This window comes from Microcaecilia unicolor, chromosome 9 (genome assembly GCF_901765095.1).
Source record: "Microcaecilia unicolor chromosome 9, aMicUni1.1, whole genome shotgun sequence".
NCBI lineage: Eukaryota > Metazoa > Chordata > Amphibia > Gymnophiona > Siphonopidae > Microcaecilia > Microcaecilia unicolor.
The window spans coordinates 189,282,528-189,308,103 of record NC_044039.1 but is presented as its reverse complement, the minus strand read 5'-3'; the positions used below and the strand labels follow the sequence as shown (position 1 = coordinate 189,308,103).

Below are 25,576 nucleotides of genomic sequence, written 5' to 3'. Positions count from 1 at the left end.
ACAGCAGTTTTGAAATAATTTGCAGATAGCAGAAAGTATTTTAAAATAATTTGATATAATTGGATGTTTTTTTAATTTAAAATTTTGCAATTTTATTCCAAAGGTTTGTCAGAGATTTTGTTGTATAGTCCATAATAACCTAAAATTTGAGGATCTTTTTAATTTTTTATATCCTTTTTTTTTTTTTTTGTTTAGGTGGCAATAAAAATAATTGACAAAACACAATTGAATCCAACCAGCCTTCAAAAGGTAGGCGTGTTCAAAATTTATTTGTTTTAAAGATAGGGGGTTATTGTTAATGAAGGTAAATTAGATGATCAAAAGTGCCCTGATACAGAAAATGACCCTGAGTTATTAATAATATCGTATATTAAAGTCAGAATGGTTTTAAGCACTTGAGGATTTTATTAAGAGCAGTATAGTATGGTGTGCTTACATAAGTTATATCAAACTTTGAAGTCCCTCTAGCAAAGAGAGATACAGAGCTGGTGCAGTAACATACCCAGAAAAGATATCTGAATTAACTTGTGAGCTGTACCTCTAATTAGCAAGACTCCAAAATATTCACTATGTACCATTCACACATTTTCCAAAAATGCTCAAATCACTCACTACCTTAATTGTGAATATTTATGAAAAGTGTACAAATGGTCATTAACACAAACTCTGACAACTGATAGCTGTTCAGAAGTGCTACTTCAACTAAAAATAAAGTTTATAAAAATGAATTTGATGCAAAAAAAAGTTCCACAAATTAGTAAATCCTAGTGAGAAAATAAGCCTGATGAAGTAGTAAGACACATTCCGGGGAGAACCCCAGAGGCCCCAAGGCATCTTGGCGACATAGTGCAGGTGGGCTCCCCGCCGAGTACTGGCCTAACATTACCACATCTTGCAGCTCCCCGCTGGAGAGAAGAGCAGCCTCAGAGTCTCCTTGAACAGCCATGGACTCCTCCATTGGTCTCCCTAATGACGACAGTCATCCCAGGAAAACCCTCTCCAGGTGACTCAGCCTCTGCAGAAGCCTTTCCCGATGTCAACCTTTGATGAGTGCATCTGGGCCATGCTCTAAGAGCACTTGGCGGGGATTCTGCAGCAGAGTACATTGGTATCTGGGGTGCTTGTGCCAGCCATGTCTCTACCTACTGCCTTGCAGGGCCCTCGGCCTGTAGTGCAGTCCCAGTATCAACAGCCGCCCATGTAGGTACCCCATTGATGTCAAGGGTGGAGCTGGCATGTCTACATCATTCCGTTCAAGGACCCAGTTCCTCATACTCAAAGCAGGCTTGGTCTCAGCACTATTGTGAGCAGTTCATTGCTGACACCAGTCCAGAGTACTCGTGGACATCTGAATATCCTAGGTACTTCTTGGAGGGAAGAGTCCTGTGGCATCCCATCGGACCCCTCACCCGAGAGCCTTTCTTTCCCAGCTTTGGAGACAGGGCGTGCCTAGGTCTGAGATGTTCGAGGTCCTGGACTAGGACTTCCTAGAGAGACTGTGACTGTCCCACTTCACAAGATCTTGCATGATCTTCAGGTGAAGAACTGGGAGTCCCTTCTGTCAACCCCAAGAAAATTGATACCACGTATTGGATCCAGAGTTCCCCTGGGTTTGATGGTTTGCTTTGCAATTGCCTCATCATTCCCTGGTGAAAGAATCCGCACTTGATAAAGCTAGAAGTTCCAGAGACTTTGGTTCGGCACCCCAAGGTAGAGCAGCTCGAACTCTGAACTCCTTTTGGGCGGAAGATGTATCAGGCTTTAATGGTCATCTCCGTATACAGTTATACCAGCTCTACAGAAGTCTCTACTTGTGGAACCTGGTGCACAGTATGACTGATTTGACGGATTCTCTTCCACTGGAGCAGGCCGAATATCTTTGCCAGCTGGCCAAACAGCAGAAGGTGTGTCATAAATTCCTGGCCAGCGGCGCTTATGATACTTTTTATGTGATATCCAGGATTTCTGCCCAAAGTATAGGGATGCGGAGACTCACATGGCTGCATTTCTGACTTTGACTTGGTAGTCCAGCAAAGGTTGGCGGATGCCACATGCCGGGGGGATAATTTTTTTTTTTGTTACATTTGTACCCCGCGCATTCCCACTCATGGCAGGCTCAATGCGGCTTACATGGGGCAATGGAGGGTTAAGTGACTTGCCCAGAGTCACAAGGAGCTACGTGTGCCTGAAGTGGGAATTGAACTCAGTTCCCCAGGACCAAAGTCCACCACCCTAACCACTAGGCCACTTGGAGAGAAGGTTGAGGATCTAGTACTGATACCATGGATACTGTCTTCTGCACCCTTCTCATCCAAGAGGTTTTTGGGCAAGTTGAAGAGAGGTTTCTACTGCTCACAGAGGTGTAGGTACAATTCTCACCCTCCTCAGCAGACTCGTCCCCAGTGCACTTTTTCTCGTCAACAGTGTGTGCCTAAGGCCCAGCCAGCTCCCCAGTCAAAACAGGGGACGAGTTTTTGACTGGCTCCAGTAGAGCATAGCTGCTAAAACACTAACTGTTCTGGATGGCCTATCGGTGGGAGGGAAGCTGAATTTTTTCAAAAAAAGGTACCCCTTGTAACCTTTGACCGGTGGGTTCTCCAAATAGTCTGTCTTGGTTACACCCTGCATTGGCATCAAAGGCCACCAAATTGCCCTCGGAGAGCATCTTGCTTCAGTTCTTGCCACAAGGAGGTACTTGCAGAAGAACTCTCCGCCTTTTAAAGGGCCCATGTGATCAAGCCGATTCCACCAGGGGAAGAATGGAAGAAATTCTATTCCAGGTACTTCCTTGTCCCAAAGAAGATGGGGGAGGGGGGTGCATCCCATCCTAGACCTAAGAGCCCTGAACAAATTCCTAATCAAAAGTTCAGGATGGTTTCCCTGAGAACCTTTCTCACAATGATTCAGGCTCATGATTGGCTATGCTCTCCGGACTTAAAGGATTCCTACTTGTATATCCTGATACTTCTAGGCCACAGGAAGTATCTCAGATTTTGGGTGGAAACACATCACTTCATTACTGAGTGTTGCTATTTGTCCTTGCGTCAGCTCCCAGGGTTTTCACAGAATGTCTAGCAGTAGTCATAGCGTCGCTATGCAGACTGGAAGTCCATGTGTTTCCCTACCTGGGCAATTGACTTGTGAAGAACACGTTGAAGGGTGGTTCTCAGCAGTCCATGCGGAGATCTATTAGAGTGCTAGAGCTACTAGGGTTTGTTTTAAACTATCCCAAGTCCCATCTGCTCCCGGTTGAGGAATTGGAGTTCATTGGAGCCCTGCTAGACATGCAGCAGGTGCGTACCTTTCTCCCTGTGCCAAAGGCGGATGCTCTAGTTGCATTTGCTACTCGGGTTCGTGCCAGTTAGCAGATCACAGCTCGGCACATGTTGAGGTTGCTACACCACATGGCCTTACACTGTGAATGTCACTCCCTTGTCATGTCTTCTCATGAGAACTGCCCAGTGGACCCTAGCTTTCTAGTGGTGGTGAGCCTCTGGGAACCTAGTGGATGTCATTCAGGTAACACCAGAGTTAGTTCAGTCCCTCCTCTGGTGGACAACCAATCCAATTTGACCATGGGACTTCAGTTCCATATTCCTTAGCCCCAAAAGATGCTGATGACGGATGCATGCCATCTGGGGTGGGGAGCTCACTTGGTCAGCTCAGGCGACAGAGATCCTCTTTTCTATCTTCTGGAATGCTCTAAAAACTTTCAGAGATTGGCTGTTCAACCAGACAGGTTGCGATGTGTTACACAAACAGGGAGGGGTACTGGCTCATACCCTCTGTGTTAGGAAGTTGTCTGGATGTGACAATAGGCTGTCTACAATTGTTCTCGGAGCCACATACCTGCAAGCAAATACCCAACAGCCTGGCCGACAGACTGAGCAGGCTCATGCAACCACACAAGTAGTCTCTCAGTATGGGCGTTGGCTGTGAGATTTTCGGAGTGTGGGGCACCCCCTCAATGGATCTCTGTCAGTCTGTACAGTCACAAAGTCCCTCAGTACTGTTCCAGGCTCAGGGCACACAACAGACTAGCGTTGTATGCATTCCTCCTCCATTGGGGGAACAGCCTTCTGTATTTGTATCCTTCCACCCCTCTTGTGGGGAAGACTTTGATGAAACTCGGGCAAGACCAAGGAGCCATGATCTTGATCGCCCCATATTGGCCCATGCAGATCTGCTTTCCTCTTCTGGAGTTATCCTCCAAAGAACCATGGAAACTGGAGTGTTTTCTGACCCTCATAATGCAGAATGGTCTCTTCTACATCCCAACCTCCAGTCTCTGGCCATCATAGCATGGATGTTGAGAGCTTAGAATATGCTTCCTTGCATCTTCCTGAGGGTGTCTCAAGGGTCTTGCTATCTTCCAGGAAAGATTCCACTAAGAGTTGTTACTGTTTCTTTTAAATGGAGGAGGTTTGCCATTTAGTATGAGAGCAAGGCCCTAGATCTTTCTTGCTCTACACAGACCCTGCTTGAATACCTTCTACACCTCTCCGAGTCTGATCTTAAGACCAACTCTGTAAGGGTTCACCTTAGTGCCATTAGTGCTTACCATCACTGTGTAGAAGGTAAACCCCCATCTCTGGACAGCCTCCAGTTATTCGCTTCATGAGAGGTTTGCTTTTGTCAGTCTCCTGTCGAACCTCTACCTGTGTCATGAGACCTCAACGCCTTCCTCACCCAGCTAACGAAAGATCCTTTTGAGCCACTCGATTCGTGTCCTCCGAAGTACTCGACCTGGAAGGTCTTGTTCTTGGTGGCTGTTACTTCAGCTCGCATGGTCAGTGAGCTTCAAGCCTTAGTAGCACATCCATCTTACACAAAATTTTAATCACAACAGAGTAGTTCTCCTCACGCACCCTAAGTTCCTGCCTAAGGTTGTGTCGACATTCCATCTGAATCAGTCTATCATTCTTTCAACATTTATTTTCTCAAACCTCTCGCACATCCTGGGGAAATGTACTGTACAACTTGGACTGCAAGCAAGCATTGGCCTTTTACATGAAGCAGATTAGGCTCTACAGACAGTCCACCCAGCTTTTTTTTTCTTTTGATCCCAAGAGGATGGGGGTTGCAATTGGGGAAATACACAATCTCCAATTGGCTAGAAGATTGTATTTCTTTCACTTATACCCAAGCTGGGCTGACTCTTGAGGGTCATGTCAGAGCCACGGTTGCATTGGTAGCCCACAAGATCAGCCTTTATAGAAGAGATTTGGTGGGTGTTCCTAAAACTTGGTCCATGTCAAGATAGTGATTTTTGATATGTTTGCTCACAATCTATGAATACAAAGCACATTTTTTACCTATTCTTGGATTCGAAAACATTTTACTTTTTTTTTTCTTTGAGCCCAATGATTATGGTGGATATACTGTAACTATCATAGAAGCAGAGCATATGATGGCAAATAGGGATCTTAAAAGTCCATCTGGTTGGCCCACTTTTCATGCTAGTGCATTGCCATTGACTGCAATTGATTTCTAGCTTTCTTTTCACCTCTTTGTAACTAGGGAGCAATTGTACTTATTCCATGGGTTTTTGTTTCTTTTTAAATTCTGTTTTTTTTTTTAATGTCATAATTTTTTTCTTTCCTCATCCTGTTTGGTCTATTTAAACTGCGTGCATAAAACTGCTTGATGGTTTTGGGGGGAGTGGTTTGTGGAAGACTGGAGGTGTAATTGGGTGTACTTCATTTTCTTCTAATGGAAGAAGGTACAAAATGTATTTAATCATAAGTAGCTGAAATTTTTAGCATTGGTAATTTCAATCTCGAGGGGAAAGTAATCTTAACTGACGACAAAGCCATCTCTCTTTTCCAACTTTGGTCTGTAATACTTGATCTTTTTCTGATGCCCCTTTTGCCAAAAATGTAAACTTGAAAAAGTAAAGATTAGTGACAGGAGGACAGCCATGTGTGTCTTCAGAGCACTGATTTCCCATAGTTCAAGTGCTGTAAAGCCATGCTGTGGCATCACCACCAGCACTGCAAGACAGACGCAGTGAAAGAACACTAGTGCAGTAGTTGATATTGAAAATGCTGAAGTTATGTAAGAAAATTAACAGGAACTGGCAGCTAAAAACCATCTGCAAAGCTTCATGTTATATACATGATTCTTCTTTTACCAAGCAAGTTCTATATAACCATGAAACATGAGCAGTTGGCAGTCTGAACTCCTCTAGTACATAGTACTCTTCTCAAGGTGAGGAGCCAGTGCACTAAACTGCACTACCTGTTAGTGCAGCAGTTTATTCTTTCTTTTCCTGCATTAATCTTCTGATGCAGAAAGAGATTACCGTGGGAAGATCATCGTAAAACTACTAAAGAGTAGCTCGGTGGGTACGCAAACCACATTCAAATTTCTGCATGAAGATGCAGCAAGAGAGCAGAGTTGAAGTACAACATTTCACCTTCCTTATCAGCAGCAGATGAATCCATTACGAATAGGTTGTGTCCACCTACCAGCAGGGGGAGATAGAGAACACTGAAAACCATAGTGCCTCTAGGACGGCTAGCTCCCTCTGCCTCTCAGTATTTATCTATCTCCCAGCAGGGTTGGACGCAGCGTGTTCAGCTCCTTGAAGATTCTGCCTGGGGTGGCTCCTGTGCTTTTGCCAGTTGTAGCAGGGGTGTTGTGGCTAAGTGGAGCCCACTTTAAAGGCACATAAGTTCTCCCTTTCCCTGCCTTACCCTTCCCCCTGTGTGGATGCAGGCATATAGGTTTGCCCTTTCCCTGCCTTTCCCACCTGCTTCTGCCCCTGGAGTACCTCTGTAGCTGTTTGCCTCCAGCCTTCCTCACAGTGTTTAAAAAAAAAAAACACGCCTTGACAGCGCTGCTATTTCTGAGGCTTTTCCTGACTGTGCAGCGTGACCGGAGCTCGTGGACTCGGTCCTTTGAGGTAAGAGCAGTACTCAGCTCCTCCAGGGAGGCCTGCGGACGGCGTTCCAATCGGGGTGCTTTTGGCGTCAAGCCGCCATTTTGAATTTTATTCCGCTGTTTTTCAGCGATGGCTGCTGAGGGAGTTAAGCGCTGTTCCCGTTGTGGCAAGCGGGGCTCTGTAAAACGTGCTGTTTAGATGGTAGAGCCAGTACGAGCATGGCGAGCGATGATTCTTCCTGCTCAGTGGAGCTGGCAGCGGACGCCATCTTGAGGCGCTGCATGGCTTGACCCCTGCGGTTGCGGAGGAGTCTGAGAGCAGAGGGGCGCCTCGGGCCGAGGCTACCAGAGGAGCTCCGTTCCCCGTGGCTCCTAATTTCCCCCCCCCCCCCCCCCCCCCCCCCCCCCCCCCCCCCCCCCCCCCCCCCCCACCCCATGGTCGGGCTGTGGGGGACTCTGAGGGATCTGGTAGGCCTTCGTGGTCTGAGGAGCCAGAGGAAGGTGCCGGTTTGCCACTGGATCTGAATGATCCCACTACGGTTCGGATTTTCCACTGCAATGAGCTGCCAGCACTTATCTCTGATGCCTTACAGGCCCTCTCTATTGATGATCCTGTTAAAAGCGAGGCCTCCTCTGGTAATCCGAGGATGGCGAGTACTAAGAAGCCTGCTCGAGTCTTTCCTTTGCATGACTCCATCCAAGAGCTTATTTCTACTCAATGGGCTGACCCTGAGGGACCCTTGAAAGTGGCCAGGGCGATGGGACATCTTTACCCTCTGAGTGAGGAGCACTTGGCCCGTTTTGGGATACCTAAAGTGGATGCCTTAGTCACAGCAGTGACAAAAAAGACCACCCTCTCAGTAGAGGGAGGGGTCGCCTTGAAGGACATTCAGGACTGGCGGCTGGAATCAGTGCTAAAACGGCCCTTTGAGATTTCGGGCCTAGCCTTAAGGGCGTCTGTTTGCAGTTCTTATGCTGCTCGAGCCTGCCTCTCTTGGTTACAACAGGCAGTGGAACAGCCCGTGGATGGTGCAGAGTCCCTCGCTGAGGTTGCACCGCGAATGGAGTCGACCTTGTCATTTTTAGCTGACTCCCTCTATGATCTGGTCAGAGCTTCAGCTAAACAGATGTCTGTTGCGGTGTCCACCCGCCGCCTTCTATGGCTGCGGCATTGGGCGGCTGACAAGGTCTCTAAGCAAAGCTGGTGAAGTTGCCCTTTCGGGGCCTTCTGTTATTTGGAGAGGAGTTGGAGAAGATTGTTAAAGACCTGGGGGATGCTAAACCCCAGAGGTTACCTGAGGATAGGCCGCGGCCTTCTTCCGAGGGTCAGGTGGTTCCCTCCTCCTCCAGACCTCGCTTCCGGGAAGCTCGAAGGTATTGCCCGGGGCGCTCTGCTGGGTTTACTCCACGTGCCCGTTTTCAGCAGAGAAACTCCTTTCGCTCAGACAAACGCTCCGCAGCGGCAGGCTCAAGGCCAGGAGTTCAGGGTCATCCTTCACAATGATGGGATGCCAGTCCACTCCTCCTTTACAGCTGTAGGAGGACGCCTTTCCCTCTTTCTCGAGGAGTAGACCAAGATTACCTCAGATCAGTGGGTCCTTGACCTGATCAGAGAAGGATACTGATTGGAATTCGGTGCCCCCGTGAGAGACGTGTTTGTGGAGTCCCGATGCGGCACTGCCGTCAAACGGGCAGCAGTAGAGGAGACCTTACAAGTCTTGTTGCACCTTGGAGCGGTGATCCCTGGGCCTCCCGTCGCACGGCTGCAGTCGTTACTCCATTTATTTTGTGGTCCCACGAAAAGGCGGGTCTTATTGGCCCATTCTCGACTTAAAGTCAACGAGTCACTAAGAGTGCGGCATTTTCACATGGAAACCCTGCGCTCCGTCATTGCGGCAGTTCAGCCAGGAGAGTGCCTCACGTCTCTGGACATGAAAGAAGCTTACTTGCACATTCCTATATGGCCCCCAAACCAACGGTTCCTCCGGTTTGCGGTGTTGGGAAAACATTTCCAGTTTCGGGCCTTGCCTTTTGGCCTCGCCACAGCTCCCCGAACCTTTTCCAAGGTAATGGTGGTAGTAGCTGCCTTTCTCAGGCAAGAGGGTATCCGGGTTCACCCGTACCTCGACAACTGGCTGATCAGAGCGGACTCGGCAGAAGAGAGTCGTCACGTAACAGCCAGAGTGGTCTCAGTACTGCAATCTCTGGGCTGGGTTGTCTATATACCCAAAAGTCACCTGACCCCCTCTCAATCTCTAGAATATTTGGGGGTCCAGTTCAACAAGGCCTTGGGGTTTGACCAAAGGCGGTGCAAGCTTCAGAATCAGGTCCGTGTGCTCCTGCGGATGCCTCGCCCGCTTGGGACTTTGTCCAGCTGTTGGGGTCGATGACGGCCACCTTGGAAGTGGTACCATGGGCAAGAGTGCACATGAGACCTCTGCAGATTGCCCTGCTTCAACGATGGTCTCCTATGTCCCAGGATTATCAACGCAGACTCACGTGGCTCCCTGCGGCCCGACTCAGTATGGAGTGGTGGCTCTCGGACAGCATGCTGCGGCGAGGAATGCCGCTTATGCTTCCCGATTGGTGCCTGGTGTTAACGGATGCCAGCCTGAAGGGCTGGGGAGCACATTGCCAGGGAAGCTATGCCCAGGGTCTGTGGACACCCGAGGAAACGGGGTGGCCCATCAATCGCTTGGAACTGAGAGCGATATTCCAGGCTCTTCTGGCCTTTCACAAGACTCTGGAGGGGACTGGCTGTCAGAGTTCTGTCGGACAGTACGACGGCAGTGGCCTACATAAATCGTCAAGGCGGCACTCAGTGCCAAGCACTGGCCGCAGAGGCCGCTCAGATATGCCACTGGGCCGAGCTACATCTGCAGTTTCTGTCAGCAGCTCACATAGCAGGTCAGAGCAATGTGCAAGCCGACTTTCTAATCAGGTATCAAATCGACCCAGCGGAGTGGGAACTGGCAGACAAAGTGTTCCTTCAGATCTGTGCCAAATGGGGAACGCCCGTAACGGATCTTATGGCCTCAAGCACAAATGCCAAAGTCCCATCCTTTTTCAGCAGACGGAGAGATCCTCGCTCGGCGGGGTTGGATGCCTTGGCTCAACCCTGGCCTCTGGGCCTCCTGTATGTGTTCCCTCCTTGGTCCTTAATAGGGCAGTGACTCCTGCGAATTTGGTTGCATCAAGGAGTGGTGATCCTCATTGCCCCGGATTGGCCCAGGCGGCCGTGGTATGCAGACCTCCGGCGGATGCTGGTGGAGGCTCCCCTTCCCTTGCCTCTGGTACCAAACCTGTTGACTCAGGGCCCGGTGACCATGGAGGATCAATGCCACTTTGGTCTTACGGCATGGCTATTGAGAGGGTGCAATTGAGAGAAGGGCTATTCTAACAAGGTCATCTCCACTCTCTTGCAGGCCCACAAGCGTTCCACTTCCATGGCCTATCCTTGGATCTGGCACCAGTTTGTGGCTTGGTGTGCTTCTAGAGCGATCACACCCATGCAGGCTTCTGTCTCACCGATACTTGACTTTTTGCAGGATGGTGTACAAAAAGGCTTGGCCTATAATTCCCTGCATGTTCAAGTGGCAGCGTTGGCCTGTTTTCGGGGGAAGGTCTCGGGCTTCTTCCTGGCTGCGCATCAGGACATTGCACAGTTTCTTAGAGGGGTGCTTCGGCTCCGGCCTCCCATGCGGGCCCCTTGTCCGGCTTGGAACCTGGGGCTAGTATTAAAGGCTCTTCAGTGTTCGCCCTTCGAGCCTCTGAGGCGAGCTTTGGAGAAGGATGTGACTAAAGACAGTCTTTTTGGTGGTCATTACATCGGTGAGAAGGGTATCTGAGCTGCAGGCGCTGTCCTGTCGAGACCCATTTCTGCAATTCTCAGAGTCCGGAGTAACGGTACGTACTTTGCCTTGCTTCCTGCCTAAGGTGGTTTCAGCGTTTCACCTAAACCAGCCTATTTTTCTGCCCTCCTTTACTAGGGGGGAGTTTCCGGAATCTTTTGGGCAGTTGCACCTTCTGGATGTGCGCAGGGCTCTGTTGCAGTATCTGCAGATGTCAAATGCTTTCAGGGACCTCTGATCACCTTTTTGTATTGTTGTCAGGTCCTTGCAGAGGCTCTCCAGCGTCTAAAGCCACTATAGCCCGTTGGCTTAAGGAAGCCATTTTTTCTGCATATCTGCTATCTGGCCGGCCTCCGCCTGATGCCTTTAAAGGCACATTCCACAAGAGCGATTTCCTCCTCTTGGGCTGAGACGGGAGCACTCTCTCTTCAAGAGATATGTATTGCAGCTACTTGGGCTTCTAAGCTCTCTTTTGCCTGTCATTACAGGCTGGATGTGGCTGCCAGGAGGGATGTGCTTTTTGGAGCACAAGTGCTGGCGCGTGGTGTGACTTGTTCCCGCCCTATCTAGGGATTGCTTTGATACATCCCATTCGTAATGGATTCATCTGCTGATGATGACAAGGAAGGGAAAATTAGGTTCTTACCTTGGTAATTTTCTTTCCTTTAGTCACAGCAGATGAATCCATGATCCCTCCCTGATTGACTCTGTTTTGTATTCAGTTTTTTCTGCAGACATGTTCCCTCATTGGGAGAAGTTGGAAAACAGTCTTCAGGATTTCTGTTCTTCTACAGGAGGTTGAGTTCGTCCCTCCTTTGTGTTATTGCTCCTGTTCTGGGGCGTTCATTCACTGTGTGGAAAGTTCATGTTATGCTACTTTGCGGTTTAACACTGCTTTGGAAGCTTCAAAATACTGAGAGGCAGATGGAGCTAGCCGTCCTAGAGGCACTATGGTTTTCAGTGTTCTTTGTCTCCCCCTGCTGGTAGGTGGACACAACCCATTCGTAATGGATTCATCTGCTGTGACGAAAGGAAAGAAAATTACCAAGGTAAGAACCTAATTTTCCCTTAAATCACTGAATATCAGCAAAAGCCCCCAGAACTCCAATATGCTGAAGACAAGGCTTATTGATGGTCCAGTAAGGCCCCTGCCAGATACCCCAACCGCACTCCTGCACACCTTTAAGCTGGGAGACAGAAATAATGGTGGAAAGCTATAGCGTTTCTCAAGGTGGCCAGAGCTTGGGGATTGGCTCTTCAGATGGTGCAGGGACACTAGAGTGTTGTGGTCCCTGGGCTGCTGTTTCTGTCTGATAGACCGCAATTAGAAGGGAGTGAGATTATCTAGAGCAGTGGTCTCCAACCTTTTTCAAGTAAAGGGCTGCAAAGTGGTCACAAGAAAAACTCCAGGGCCACCAAAAGATTGTAATTTTAAATAATTTTAATTTCTAATAGAAGATGATTTTTTTTTTTTTTTTTTTTTTAGAAAACTCACTTTATTTTGACTTATTAATAGTTGCAAAACCCATAAATGAGACTCCTGAGTAACACACAGGAAGCAGGGGACAGGAAGGGGTTGGAGAGCTGAACAGTTGAGTAAAGGAAAAGTTTAAATGTTCACTTTTCACCTGTGAAGTTCCATTAAAGTTCATGAAGTCATGAGGTTCACAATTACTAACAATGTTTCCAGTTCAGTGGGTCATAATTGGATCTTTTTGCCTAACTGGGACGGTGTTCAACTTGGCACAATTAATCCGAAGTGTTTGATTTTAGCTTGATATGAAGCACCTTTTGCATGGCTCATAATGCTAGACATATGAAGCACCTTTTGCATTGCTCATAATGCTAACGTTTATTTCTACTCATGACACCACTCAAACTCCTCTCCTGAGTATTCCTGCTCTACTTGTGCATACCTACAGCACTGCATTTATTTTTAGGATTGACTGCAAATCAACAATGTAATTACCTTTTATGTGACTAATGGCAGAAAAGTTGAATCGGCTCACCTGAAGGATGCAGCACCTTCAGGAGGAGGTGGGTAGAGAAGGCCCCACAAAGCTCAGCTGGATAGTGTGTGCCTCATATTGATGAGCATGCGTGTTAGTGTGACCACGCATGGCATGCAGGCACACGCAACCCAGAGGAGCTTCGCAGGGCCTCTTCTATACCCACCTCCTGATGTTTCCCTATCCTTCAGGTGAGCAATTCAATTTTTCTGTTTCAGTTATGGGGCTGTGTGTTGGAGACAACTGATCTAGAGCCTATATAGTAGAGAATTTGAGTTGATGGTTGACCTGTAGTATCTGTGGTGTGTGTTTGTGGGGGTTTTTTTTCCCAGGGTTAATTTTTTTTTTTAGGCTCCTAGGCTGTGCCTTCTTGCCTAGGCTCATCCAATTTGTTTCCAGTGTCCCCTGGTTTGAGACCATGGGAGGCTGTCTACAGGTGTCAGTTTTCTAAGGAAAAAGGACTTCCATATTCGTAGGCATGAGCCTCCACCCCCTTTATGGCGTAATAGCTGGCAAGTCCAACATTTTATCAATAAGGGCAACTACAAGCTCTGGTAATGCATCCTCAAGGTCTCCTAGGCAGAGTTGGTGATGGGCAGAACCTTTCAGTTTGACCACCTTGGTCAGAACCTCGCACACTGTGGAGTTGACTTGGTAGTCCCAAATGATGTGTGTGAATGCTCTTTGGAGAGACTTTTCAGATCTTTTTCTTCATGTTCATCACTTCTCTTTGCCAATCCTAGCCAGGGTTATAGTGGAGGAGTGGTTATTAACAGGGTTGTCAAGCATCTCTCTTTGAGGGAGGAGGTTTGGACCCTCCTTGTGTGCTCTTTGGGGTCAGGTTGGGCTCCACTTGCATGCTCTTGTTGGATGCCAGGATACAGCTTGTGAGGACTACCCTTGCTCTTCTGGGGACTCTGTGGGCAAGGTTAGTTGTGGGCTTTTATAGCCTTGTAATAATAGGTGGGCTCTGAGATGGCCCAGTTGGGTACTTGAGCATATGGCAGGCCACCTAGTTCTTGCAGGTGTACAGGAACCTTCCTTTGGGAGTTCTCTTTCTGTCCTGGCTCCTGTTCTGTCACTGTCATCCTCTTAACCCTTGGCCCACCCAGGGATCCAGGTCCCTTGGGGTTGGAGGCATGGTCAGCAGGGGTCTCAACGGAACAATGGTGCCATGCTTATGGTTCACTGCATTGAATTATCATGTTGTCATCCTTGTACTTCTAGGCATCAATTCCCCTAGTATAGGGGAGTCTTTTGTCTCCTGTGGGGTTCCAAGGCTGCTGGCCTTGCTTATCTGGGACTCTGGACCATTTCTCAGGTGTCCTGAGCGCTGAGCGAATTTTGCTGCCACTTTTTTTAATTTCTATTTATTTATTTGTGATGTTTCTTGGGGTGTGATCCAGTTTCAGCTTTGCCATCTTTCTGGTTAGGCTCTGCCTATTGAGTGGCAGCGTTTTTCAGTATCCCTTGCATCACAATGGAAGTCTGGTGCTTGAAGAAGAGTACAGGGCTCCAGTAGGAAGGCATGTGATTGCTGGAGGCTACACAGGTCTCCTGGGGTCAGCCTTTGGCTGGCTAAAATTCCAGTTCTTCCTCATAGGTTTTTGGCTTCTTGGAGCTTTTGGTCGGGTCTTAGGTTGGTCCACTACAGGTTACTATGAATGTATGTACTTTGACTTCACGGTAAACCTGGAGGACGTAATGGGGCAGTTCAGCAAACTGAAGAGTAGCAAATCTCCTGGACCGGATGGTATTCATCCTAGAGTACTGATAGAACTGAAAAATGAGCTTGCGGAGCTACTGCTAGTGATATGCAATTTATCCTTAAAATCGAGCATGGTACCGGAAGATTGGAGGGTGGCCAATGTAACGCCGATTTTTAAAAAAGGTTCCAGGGGAGATCTTGGAAATTATAGACCGGTGAGTCTGACGTCAGTGCCGGGGAAAATGGCAGAGGCTATTATTAAAAACAAAATTACAGAGCACATCCGAGGACATAGATTACTGAGACACGAGTCAGCACAGCTTTTGTGTGGGGAAATCTTTCCTGACCAATTTACTTCAATTCTTTGAAGGAGTAAACAAACGTGGACAAAGACGAGCCGGTTGATATTGTGTATCTGTATTTTCAAAAGGCGTTTGACAAGGTACCTCATGAAAGGCTACAGAGGAAATTGGAAGGTCATGGGATAGGAGGAAAAGTCCTATTGTGGATTAAAAACTGGTTGAAGGATAGGAAACAGAGAGTGGGGTTAAATGGGCAGTATTCACAATGGAGAAGGGTAGTTAGTGGGGTTCCTCAGGGGTCTGTGCTAGGACCGCTGCTTTTTAATATATTTATAAATGATTTACAGATGGGAGTAACTAGCGAGGTAATTAAATTTGCTGATGACACAAAGTTATTCAAAGTCGTTAACTCGCGACAGGATTGTGAAAAATTACAGAAGGATCTTACGAGACTGGGAGATTGGGCAGCTAAATGGCAGATGACGTTTAATGTGAGCAGGTGCAAGGTGATGCATGTGGGGAAAAAAGAACCCGAATTGTAACTGTCATGCAAGGTTCCACGTTAGGAGTTACAGACCAAGAAAGGGATCTGGGTGTCGTCGTCGATAATACACTGAAACCTTCTGCTCAGTGTGCTACTGTGGCTCGGAAAGCGAATACAATGTTGGGTATTATTAGGAAAGGTATGGAAAACAGGTGTGAGGATGTTATAATGCCGTTATATCGCTCTATGGTGTGACCACACCTTGAATATTGTGTTCAATTCTGGTCGCCGCATCTCAAGAAAGATATAGTGGAATTGGAAAAGGTGCAGCGAAGGGCGATTAAAATGATAGCGGGGATGGAACGACTTCCCTATGAAGAAAGACTAAGGAGGCTAGGGCTATTCAGCTTGGAGAAGAGATGGCTGAGGAGAGACATGATAGAGGTATATAAAATAATGAGTGGAGTGGAACAGGTGGATGTGAAGCATCTGTTCACGCTTTCCAAAAATACTAGGACTAGGGGGCATGCGATGAAACTACAGTATAGTAAATTTAAAACAAATCGGAGAAAATGTTTCTTCACCCAACGCGTAATTAAACTCAGGAATTCGTTGCCGGAGAACGTGGTGAAGGCGGTTAGCTTGGCAGAGTTTAAAAGGGGGTTAGACGGTTTAGGACAAGTCCATAAACCGCTATTAAATGGACTTGGGAAAAATTCACAATTCTGGGAATAACATGTATAGAATGTTTGTACGTTTGGGAAGCTTGCCATGTGCCCTTGGCCTGGATTGGTCGCTGTCGTGGACAGGATGCTGGGCTCGATGGACCCTTGGTCTTTTCCCAGTGTGGCATTACTTATGTACTTATCTCTAGCTTTTATTTGGCCAGAGCGTGCCTTACCTGGTTACAACAGGCATTAGAGTAGGAATAGGTCTCAGGGCCCTCCTTGCCAGCCGCTATGCCCCGTATGGAGTCAGATCTAGCCTATTTAGCAGACTTCCTTTATGATTTGGTGGTGTTCCTCTGCCAAACAAAAGCTCTGGCAGATTCTTCCTGCTGTTTGTTGTGGCTTTAGTCATTGGGCAGCGGATATGGCGAACAAAAAGCGGCTCACTAAGTTGCCCCTTCAGTGCGAGCTGCTGCTCGTGGAGGATCTGGAGAAGATTGTGAAGGATTTGGGTGATTCCAAATCTCAGCGACTCCCAGAGGATAAGCCCAAGTCCGCTTCACAGTCAGGGACATCATGGCCTTGTTTTCGGGAGGTTTAGCGGTACCGCCTGGGTTGAGCTTCTGTGGCGTTCCATCACCCCAGATTCCAATGGAGCTCTTCCTTTTTGAGTTAAGAGGATCTCAGGCGCATCGGTGTGTCAGGGGGCTGCAGGGCGCTTCTCCCAATGATGGGGCGTCAGTCCATGCTTCTGTGCTCAGGGTAGGAGGTCAGCAGACTCTCTTCTATGAAGAGTGGGCTAAAATAACCTTGGACCAGTGGGTCTTGGATATTATCAGAGACGGTTACAGGCTAGAATTATCTTCTCCCATTGGGGATTCTTCTTGGTGCACTATAGCATCCAAAAGAGTGGCAGTCGAGACCACGTACGTTGCAGTCTCTGGTGGACTTGGGGGCAGTGGTGCTTGTGCCCCACCTTGAGACTCGCATGAGTTGATATTCCTTTTATTTCGTCATCCCTAGGAAAGGTGGTTCCTTCTGTCCCGTCCTTGATCTCAGGAAGGTGTACCAATTTAGGAAGGTCTGGCATTTCCTCATGGCAACTGCTGCAAGCCTCTTGATGCATGAACACAAAAAGGCACCACACCAACAAAATTCAGTCCATTCAGTCTTGGATTTTTATTTATTTATTTATTTTTAAAAAGAAACCGCTTCTTTATTTGGTGTTTTCCTCAAAACAAGACATGACATAAAAAGGACTATAAGCGCGCACACACACACAAAATATATATATATATATATATATATATATATATATATATATATATAATTAGGAATATTTCTTGGTCCCTTTATGGTAGGCAGACAGGCTGTTCCCTAGTTTTTTGTGCTGGCCACACAGACTGGTTCATCAACTCTTACATTCTTTACCTTCTCCTTGAGGAGCATTCCTCTCTTATCTTTTGAGTCCCTTGGGGCAGGAACCCAGACTTTGGTCTTTTTCTGAAAGATGCACAAAATAAGCAATCCACTACAGTATTCATCAGTTAATTCTGGTACCTAGGATAAGTACTTAAGTGTGCATGTGCTCTGTACTTCTCAAACAAGCCCCAAAAAATCCGTTTTCCAAGTGTGCACCTTGTAATAAGGCACAGAGGAAAAATACAAACATGTCCCAAAATCAAAATATCACACTTCTAAAGACTACATTATGTCCTATTAGAAGACCAGACTTATCTGTGAGGGACTAAACCTTACTGTGCCCTATTTTATTTTATTTATTTATTAGCATTTGTTTATCACCTTTTTGAAGGAATTCACTCAAGGCGATGTCCAAAGTATGGCATAGTATACTACTACAAATTCTTATTATATTTACCACGTGGTATACTACTAACAATATCAACACAATATGTAATAGAACATTGTAATTGACAGTGCAGAGTATAAACAAAGATGGAACATATAGATAGGTAAGAGAGAGTAAGAGGAGTTAGAAAATAAGGGGACTAATTTAGAGAAATTTGTACATGAGGTTCAGAGAGATGGTTAACATATGGATAGGTAAGAGAGTAAGAGGAGTTGGAAAGTAAGGTGACTAATTTTATAGAAAGGTGCACATGAGGTCAAATAGTTAAATAGAATACACCCCTTTGGTCCCACTAGCCTCCTCAGGGATACCACTCTGTACAGCTTGCAGTCGTCAGGTGTACCTGGACTACCTCTCTTCGAACTTCTTACTGTGCGTATATATTTGCTGGACAAGAAAGAACTTTTAAAATAAGCTACCTTTTCCTTGGGCCAAGTAAGCCTAGGGTAACTGCTTTCCTGTTCCAAGGCCTTTCTGGCTATGAAGCGAGAACTCCCTGTCTTTTAGAAGCACTAAGTCCAAGTTCCAGATTCTACTGTCTTGCTCTGCTCTCTTGAATTATATTAGACAGGTCATTTTATAATTCCTTCTAAAGCATATGCAGGGAACTCCCACTATCTGTAGCAAATACTTTAGCACATCCTACTATTCAGAATAATCTAGGAGCTGGGACTCCAGAAAGTTCCTTCTTAAAAGACAGAGGGACATTTTCAGTCCTGCTGCCTGTTTTGTCCCCCTTTCTCTCCCCCCTTACAACTTTTGAACAGCTGCACTTAAATTTGGCATACAATATGTCATTGGAGAGAATGGCATATGATTTGAAAGGGGTAAGAGCAGAGCTAATCTCTGCTGTAGAAAATGTATTGAAACTCAAACTGAAGCTATACAGAATGTTGTTTCTTTTAATTGTTTAAGGTAATTCATAGTGGCAAAAGTGGCCATATGTAAATTAAAGCTTCTTAAGCCATACAAGGAAGGAAACAAAATTCACAATAGTTCCCAAGTTTTATGAATCCCAATGCTGACAGGGTTTTTTTTTTTTTTTTTTTTGCAATACAGAGTGTTTGCCTTGAGGAAACTTCACATATGAATGTCAGCAAGTTTTCAGCCACAAATCAAAAGGCTCATAGGTGAATATATTTTAACAGAGAGCACCACTAGAGAGAGAGAACAGGAAAAAATAAACAGCTGCCAATCGTGCTAAGGACTCCTTTTAATAAGTGTAGTAAAGGTTTGCAGCTACTTCACAGTAGTTGCCCAGATTAGCTCTCTGTAACTACAAAGTCTCTGTTATCTGGCGGGGTCTTTCCAGCATCTGCCTAAAAAGTTAACACAAGTTATGTTTACCGTGTATTAAGAGGATGACAGAACCCAAATACATTTCCACATTGAGCGTTTTCCACACCTGGCAGGCAGTTTTTTTTTGCCTGTCGCCTTAAGTCTTCATGGTCATAACACAAGGGGTATGACTGAAACAGAGAACAGCCGAATACTACTACTACTACTACTTAACATTTCTAGAATAGCCACAGTCCACCCAGGCCTGGCCCAGGAATTACTGAGGCGAGCTCAGGCCTGGGTTGTTAGGCTGCTTGACAGTACTGACTTTTAGAAGAGCTACCCGTCCTATGCACTAGGCTTAAAGTTAGTGATCTCTATCTCCACCTGCTGTGACTGAAAAGAAAATTATTAGGTAAGACATAATTTTACATTGTGGTTACAATCAAAACAGTTTACATACTCTATATAGGTACTTATTTTTGTACCTGGGGAAATGGAAAGTTATGTGACTTATCCAGAATCACAAGCAGCTGCAGTGGGAGTTGAACCCAGTTCCCCTGGTTCTCAGGCTGCTGTAGTAACCATTAGGCTACTCCTCTGCTCCATTAAGAAGACCAATTCTGTTTCATGAACACTTACAGGCCATTTTACTAGAGCACACTTAAGCAATTAACAGCATGTGCTAATCTGCACATTAACATTCTGGTATGACATTTAGCATGTGCATGCTAAATAATTACTGCAAGGAAACTAACTATACATAGTAACATAGTAGATGACGGCAGAAAAAGACCTGCACGGTCCATCCAGTCTGCCCAACAAGATAAACTCATATGTGCTACTTTTTGTGTATACCCTACCTTGATTTGTACCTGTCCTCTTCAGGGCACAGACCGTACAAGTCTGCCCAGCACTATCCCCGCCTCGCCTCCCACCACCGGTTTTGGCACAGAACAAGTAAAGATGGAGAACCCCCCCCCCCCCCCCCCACAAGACTAAGGCTTAAAATCTTTGCACCCTTTGAGTCCAAATGCCAAAAAGGAGGCAGTCTTACCTGTTCCCCGTTTCAGAATCTCGCCAAACTTCTCATGTTTGCCAAGGTTTGGCAGTTTAATGTGAACCCCACCACGCAGACCTGTCCCAAGGTTGGAAGGGCAGGTCAGAATATAACCAAGGTGTTGGTTCCACATGAACTAGAAACCCTTTGCCTTGAAGAGTTTTTAAATACTACTGCAGCACTAGCACAGATCACTTACCAGCACCTCCATGCACTTAAGGCAATACTAAGTCCTCTGCACGCACCCTAAATTCTTGCCAGAGGCAGTGTCGGAGTTCCATCTAAACCAATCAATTGCCTTGCCAACAATCTTTCCCCGACCTCATGCCCATCCTGGCGAAAGCAGCTTGCACATCTTGGTTTGCAAGAGAACATTGGCCTTCTACATGGAGCGGACAAGGCCCCACAGATGGCCCGCCCAGCTTTTTGTTTCGTTTGATCCCAACAGGATGGGAGTCACCATCAGGAAACACACCATCTCAATTTGGCTGGCAGATTGCATTTCCTTCACTTATGCCCAGGCTGGGCTGGCCTGACCTTGGAGGGTCATGTCATGGCTCATAATATTAGAGCCATGGCTGCATCGGTAGCCCACTTGAGGTCAGGCTCCATTGAAAAAATTTGCAAGGCTGCAACATGGTCTTCAGTCCACACATTTCACATCTCACTACTGCCTTGAGAAGGATACCTGATGCGATAGTCAGTTTGGGCAGTCAGTGTTGTAGAATCTGTTTGGGGTCTAGAATCCAACTCTACCCTCCTGGGCCCATTTTATTCAGTTCCAGGCTACACCCTCATTCAGATTATATATAGTTTCAGGTTAATCTGTGTTATGTCCTCGCTGTTTCGAGGTCCAATTGACCAATGTTTGTTGTTTTGGGTGAGCCTGGATGCTAGGGATTCCCCACTTGTGAGAACATAGAAGCTTGCTTGTCCTCGGGGAAAAAGCGAGGATACTTAACTGTAACAGGTATTCTCCGAGGATAGCAGGCTTCATATTCTCACAATTCTGCCCATCTCCCCTTGGAGATGTTTCCTTGGTTGTTTTTATTTTAGTTTTTGCGTTAGTATTAAACTGAGGAGATGCATTCGCACGATGGGTGGGAAGGAAATCACACATGCGCGGTGGAGTAAGGCTCGCGCTCTATCTTTAGCTTTGGCAAAACGCCGGACCAGGCGATGTGGATCAGCATTGCCCACTTGTGAGAATATGAAGCCTGTTGTCCTTAGAGAATGCCTGCTACAGGTAAGTATCTCCGCTATATGTGTGTGTATGTGTATAGGTATGTGTGTGTGACCCAAAGGTCAACGTTCAGTGCTATTGTAAGCTGCACCCACAGTTCATGATCAGTGTACTGCAACCTTCTTCTGTGATAGCTTCATAATACTAAAAGAAGTAGAAGAGCTCCCCAGGAGCAAATTTATGGAAAAAAAAATATAAATTGCAACATAAAGTGCTGATGATCGTAATGTTTAATTTAGTCAATCCATGATAGCCATGCGAAGGATGTGGAGAGATAGAGGCTGAAGGGAAAGCAGAGCAAATAAACCTGGAGAAAGCAGAAAGCAATGTGCCCCCCTTCCCAAATGAGTAAAATAGAAGGAAAAAAGTAAATCACGTTGATCCTCTTCTAAATAGTTTTGAAAAGAGAAGCACAGGAGGGAGAGAAAAGACAAAGGGTGTTGCAAGAGAGGAGGGAAAATAAAGCTTTTTTTAATGCTATTTGTTGATAAGATATAAATATGGGCTTTTAATGGAAAAAAAATAGTGGTGGAGGTGAAATGAAGTCAGAATGATTGTGTAAATTAAGTGACAACACATAATAAAACAACTTTATAATTTATTATTTTGCTTTTGAGCTGAGACTTGAGGACATTGTGGTGGTTCTTGTAAATAGTCTCACTTCATTTCCTTTAAGTTCATGACTTCTGTTAGATTCTCAACAGTTTTCTTTCAGAAGCATAAACCTCTGTTTCAGGAGTTTTATTCAGCTTCTTAATTTTGCTAATGTTTCTTAAAATGTGTTCTTAGTGCCTATCTGTTGAGAAAAAAATTAGCTCAATCTAAAAACTTTCAGATTTTGATGCCGTCATTTGGCCTTACCGATTTTGCTGCAAGATAAATCTGCTATAGTGTAGCTACAAGTTTTCAGCTCCCGTTTTATTGAACTGTTCTCTTATCTCTCCTCATTAATTGAGTAAGCCAAAGGTTTAGATACTGAGGACTAGATTCTATAAATGACACTTAAAAAATCAGCAAAAATAAAAATAGCGCTTGGTGCTATTAAATAAACCATTCTTATAGTTAGGCGCAGTTTATAGAATAACGCTTAATGCCAGGAACTGCAACTACATTTAGGCGAAACCATTTATACCAGTGAAAATTTGGTGTAAATCCCCACATGTAAATTAGGCACGGATCCCGCTAATTCTGTAAACGTGCATATGCATACATAATAACATAGTAGATGACGGCAGAAAAAGACCTGCACGGTCCATCTAGTCTGCCCAACAATTTAAACTCGTATGTGCTACTTTATGTGTATACCTGACCTTGATTTGTTTCTGCCATTTTCAGGGCACAGACCGTAGAAGTCTGCCCAGAACAAGGCCCACCTCCCAACCACCAGCCCCGCCTCCCCCCACCGGCTCTGCCACCCAGTCTCTGCCCATGCCCTCTTTTCTCATTCATTCACTAGAATTTATCAGCACATCTTAATAGAATACGCATAAAAGATGTGTGCGTAAATTCTAATTGCCGGTTAGTGCTGATGATTGCTTGTTGCCCAATTATTGGTGCTGAGTGGCTCATTAAATTGCTTACACAAATGGACATCTGTCTAGATTTGCACACACAACTCAAAGCGCCACATATAAAATCTAGGAGTGAGTCCATTCTTAGGACAGCTTACTTTGCAAGGTCTAATTGCATAGATAATTTGCAGGTTGTTTTGGTACTGTAATTTGCTTAAATGCTTTAGAAACTTAAATCAATCACGCTTCGATCTGTGGTACTGTTCGAAGAAATAAATGCCCGTGTTGCAGTAGATCTACTGTTCCCTTTTACACTGGAGGGTGATTATAGCAGAACTCAGTTTCTAATTTGTGTGTCAAAAGATGAAGTTTTGTTAGCAAAACCAAGAAGAAACCTGTAACAGCCAGTTAAGTTTTGACAACAAACAACAAATTGTCAACTGTCTAAAATTCAGAAATATTTTGTGTTGGAAAATCAGATATGGTGTGTTGGATTGTTTTGGAGTTTCTTAAAATTCGTATGTTGAGTGGGTTCCCCTGTTTCACCAGGAGTTTTTAACCATTGATGCCAGCATTTGAGATCAAATAGGGTGCGGAGAAGGGTCTTAATCTCAGGCAATCGAAACATTCTAGACAAAGTGAGGGTAGTTATTAGGGCAGTATAATTGTTTACTACTGTAATTTTAAAGGGGTAACGGATCATGGATTTGATATACACCTTTCTTTGCTACAACCAAAGCGATTTACATTTATTATATGCAGGTACTTTCTCTGTCCTAGTGGGCTCACAATTTTTTTTTTTTTAATTGACTTGTACCTTTTGTCACACCAAGGACGTTGCGCAGATGTGATGTAAGCTGGAAAGGCAGAAGGGTGTACTCAAACTCCCTGGTAGACAGCAGGGTACCAGGACCAACACTTTTTGCCTGGCCTGTTGCTCCCTTTCCTATCAAATAGATCTTCTTATCCTGGTTATTGGACAAGTTAGTCCGTGCCAACTGGGTCCAGGATTAAAGATGCTGCTTTAAATTTGCTAAGTATAAGATCATACTCTGGGGCTTACTTTCCTCCTGCTCCCGTTCCTCCCTCAACTGGTCTGATAGGCCTTTGGGAGCCCTCCCATACAGCAACTCAAAGTGGAGGAGTGGCCTAGTGGCTAGAGCACCGGTCTTGCAATCCAGAGGTGGCCGGTTCAAATCCCACTGCTGCTCCTTATGATCTTTGGCAAGTCACTTAACCCTCCATTGCCTCAGGTACAAACTTATATTGTGAGCCCTCCTGGGACAGAGAAATATCCAGTGTACTTGAATGTAACTCACATTGAGCTACTACTGAAAAAGGTGTGAGCAAAATGGGAAATTAAAAAAATAAGGAGGTCTGGATATTTTCCCATGCTGTGAATAAAGCTAAGGGAAGCACTTGATAGTGAGTTTTGCACCTCACTATCAAGGCTATGCTTCAGCATGGATTTGAGTGTCTTATTAAAAAGTTACACTAAACCGTTGAACTGTGGGTGATAAAGAGCAGTCCTGATATGTTGTATGCCGACGGCTTAAGAGTGAGAGATGTAACATTAGAGCCCTGATCAGTGATGACCATCTTAGACAACCCAACCTGACAGAATAGTTTTAACAGTTCCCAAGCTATTACCTTAGCAGGATAACTTTTCATAGGTAGAGTAGTAATTTGTTATAAATCTTAATCAGTGGTCAGTTGGAGGGGCTGGTTACAGGGACACCCTATTTTTTCCTCCTGGTAATGGGCCACTAAAACAGGCATCATGTTATGAGAATCAGGTGCTTAACATTCAGAGTTTCTATCTATTTATTTATTTATGACATTCATATCCCACATTTAACATGTATTAGGTTGAAACCTGGGAGCATTTGAAAGCTTTTTTTTTTTTTTTTTTTTTTAACTTGTGCCTAGATGGTTTGTGGGAACTTGCTCCTTCTGTTTTGAAGAATACAGTGTTATAAAAATGCACTTAATATTGTTTATTACTATTATTTACTACTGGTTGATATATAGCAGAAGTTAACCAAGTAAACGTCATGCTTTGTAATATAATTTTTAGTAGCATTTTTCTCAGTCATTACCCAAATACAAATAAAATTATAATGTCTGCCTGTTATGGTAACTTTTGTTAATTAAAGCCGTGTCAGAAAAATATTTGCAAGTGTGGTTTTATCGTGCAGGCAAACAATACATCACCAAAATACAAAATAGCAAGCAGCACAGTATTAGTCACCAAGTTTATACAAAGTTGATTATTTTCAGTGGAAAATAAATCTGTTGGCTTCCTGCTATGTAAATATTCCATCATTGTTTAATTATTGCTACCAAGTATTACATATTTAGGGCATATGCCTTAAACATAAGTTGTTTGCATTTGTTTATCTAGACCTTACATGCACATGGTATTGCTTATTAAACCCGAAGGCAAAACCAAAGTGTGGTTAAACTATTTTGTATAAACTGTGTTGTTATGAAATGCTTTGAGTCCTACTTATCTGTACATCTGTTTTGTTATTTTGGTGGGTGGAAACAGTCAGGTGGACTTACAGGGAGGGAGGGAAAGGGTTCTTGGGGTAAAAGTAAGTTTTTATTGTGCCATGTTGGATGGTTTACTGTTTTTTCTTGTTGTGTATAAAGCTTATCAACCAACATGGTTTGCTTTTAATAAAGATGATTAAAACATAAAAAA

General features: G+C 45.2%; 1 protein-coding gene across 3 annotated transcripts in view; it reads left to right on the top strand.

Annotated features, from left to right (window-relative positions):
- Window positions 1-25,576, top strand: part of MARK3 (microtubule affinity regulating kinase 3) — a 171,941-nt gene that overhangs the window by 31,674 nt on the left and 114,691 nt on the right. For all 3 annotated transcript variants that reach the window (XM_030214150.1, XM_030214148.1, XM_030214149.1), the window contains exon 3: window positions 196-249. In XM_030214150.1, coding sequence (XP_030070010.1) covers window positions 196-249 — 54 coding nt within the window. The remainder of the gene's footprint in view (window positions 1-195; window positions 250-25,576) is intronic.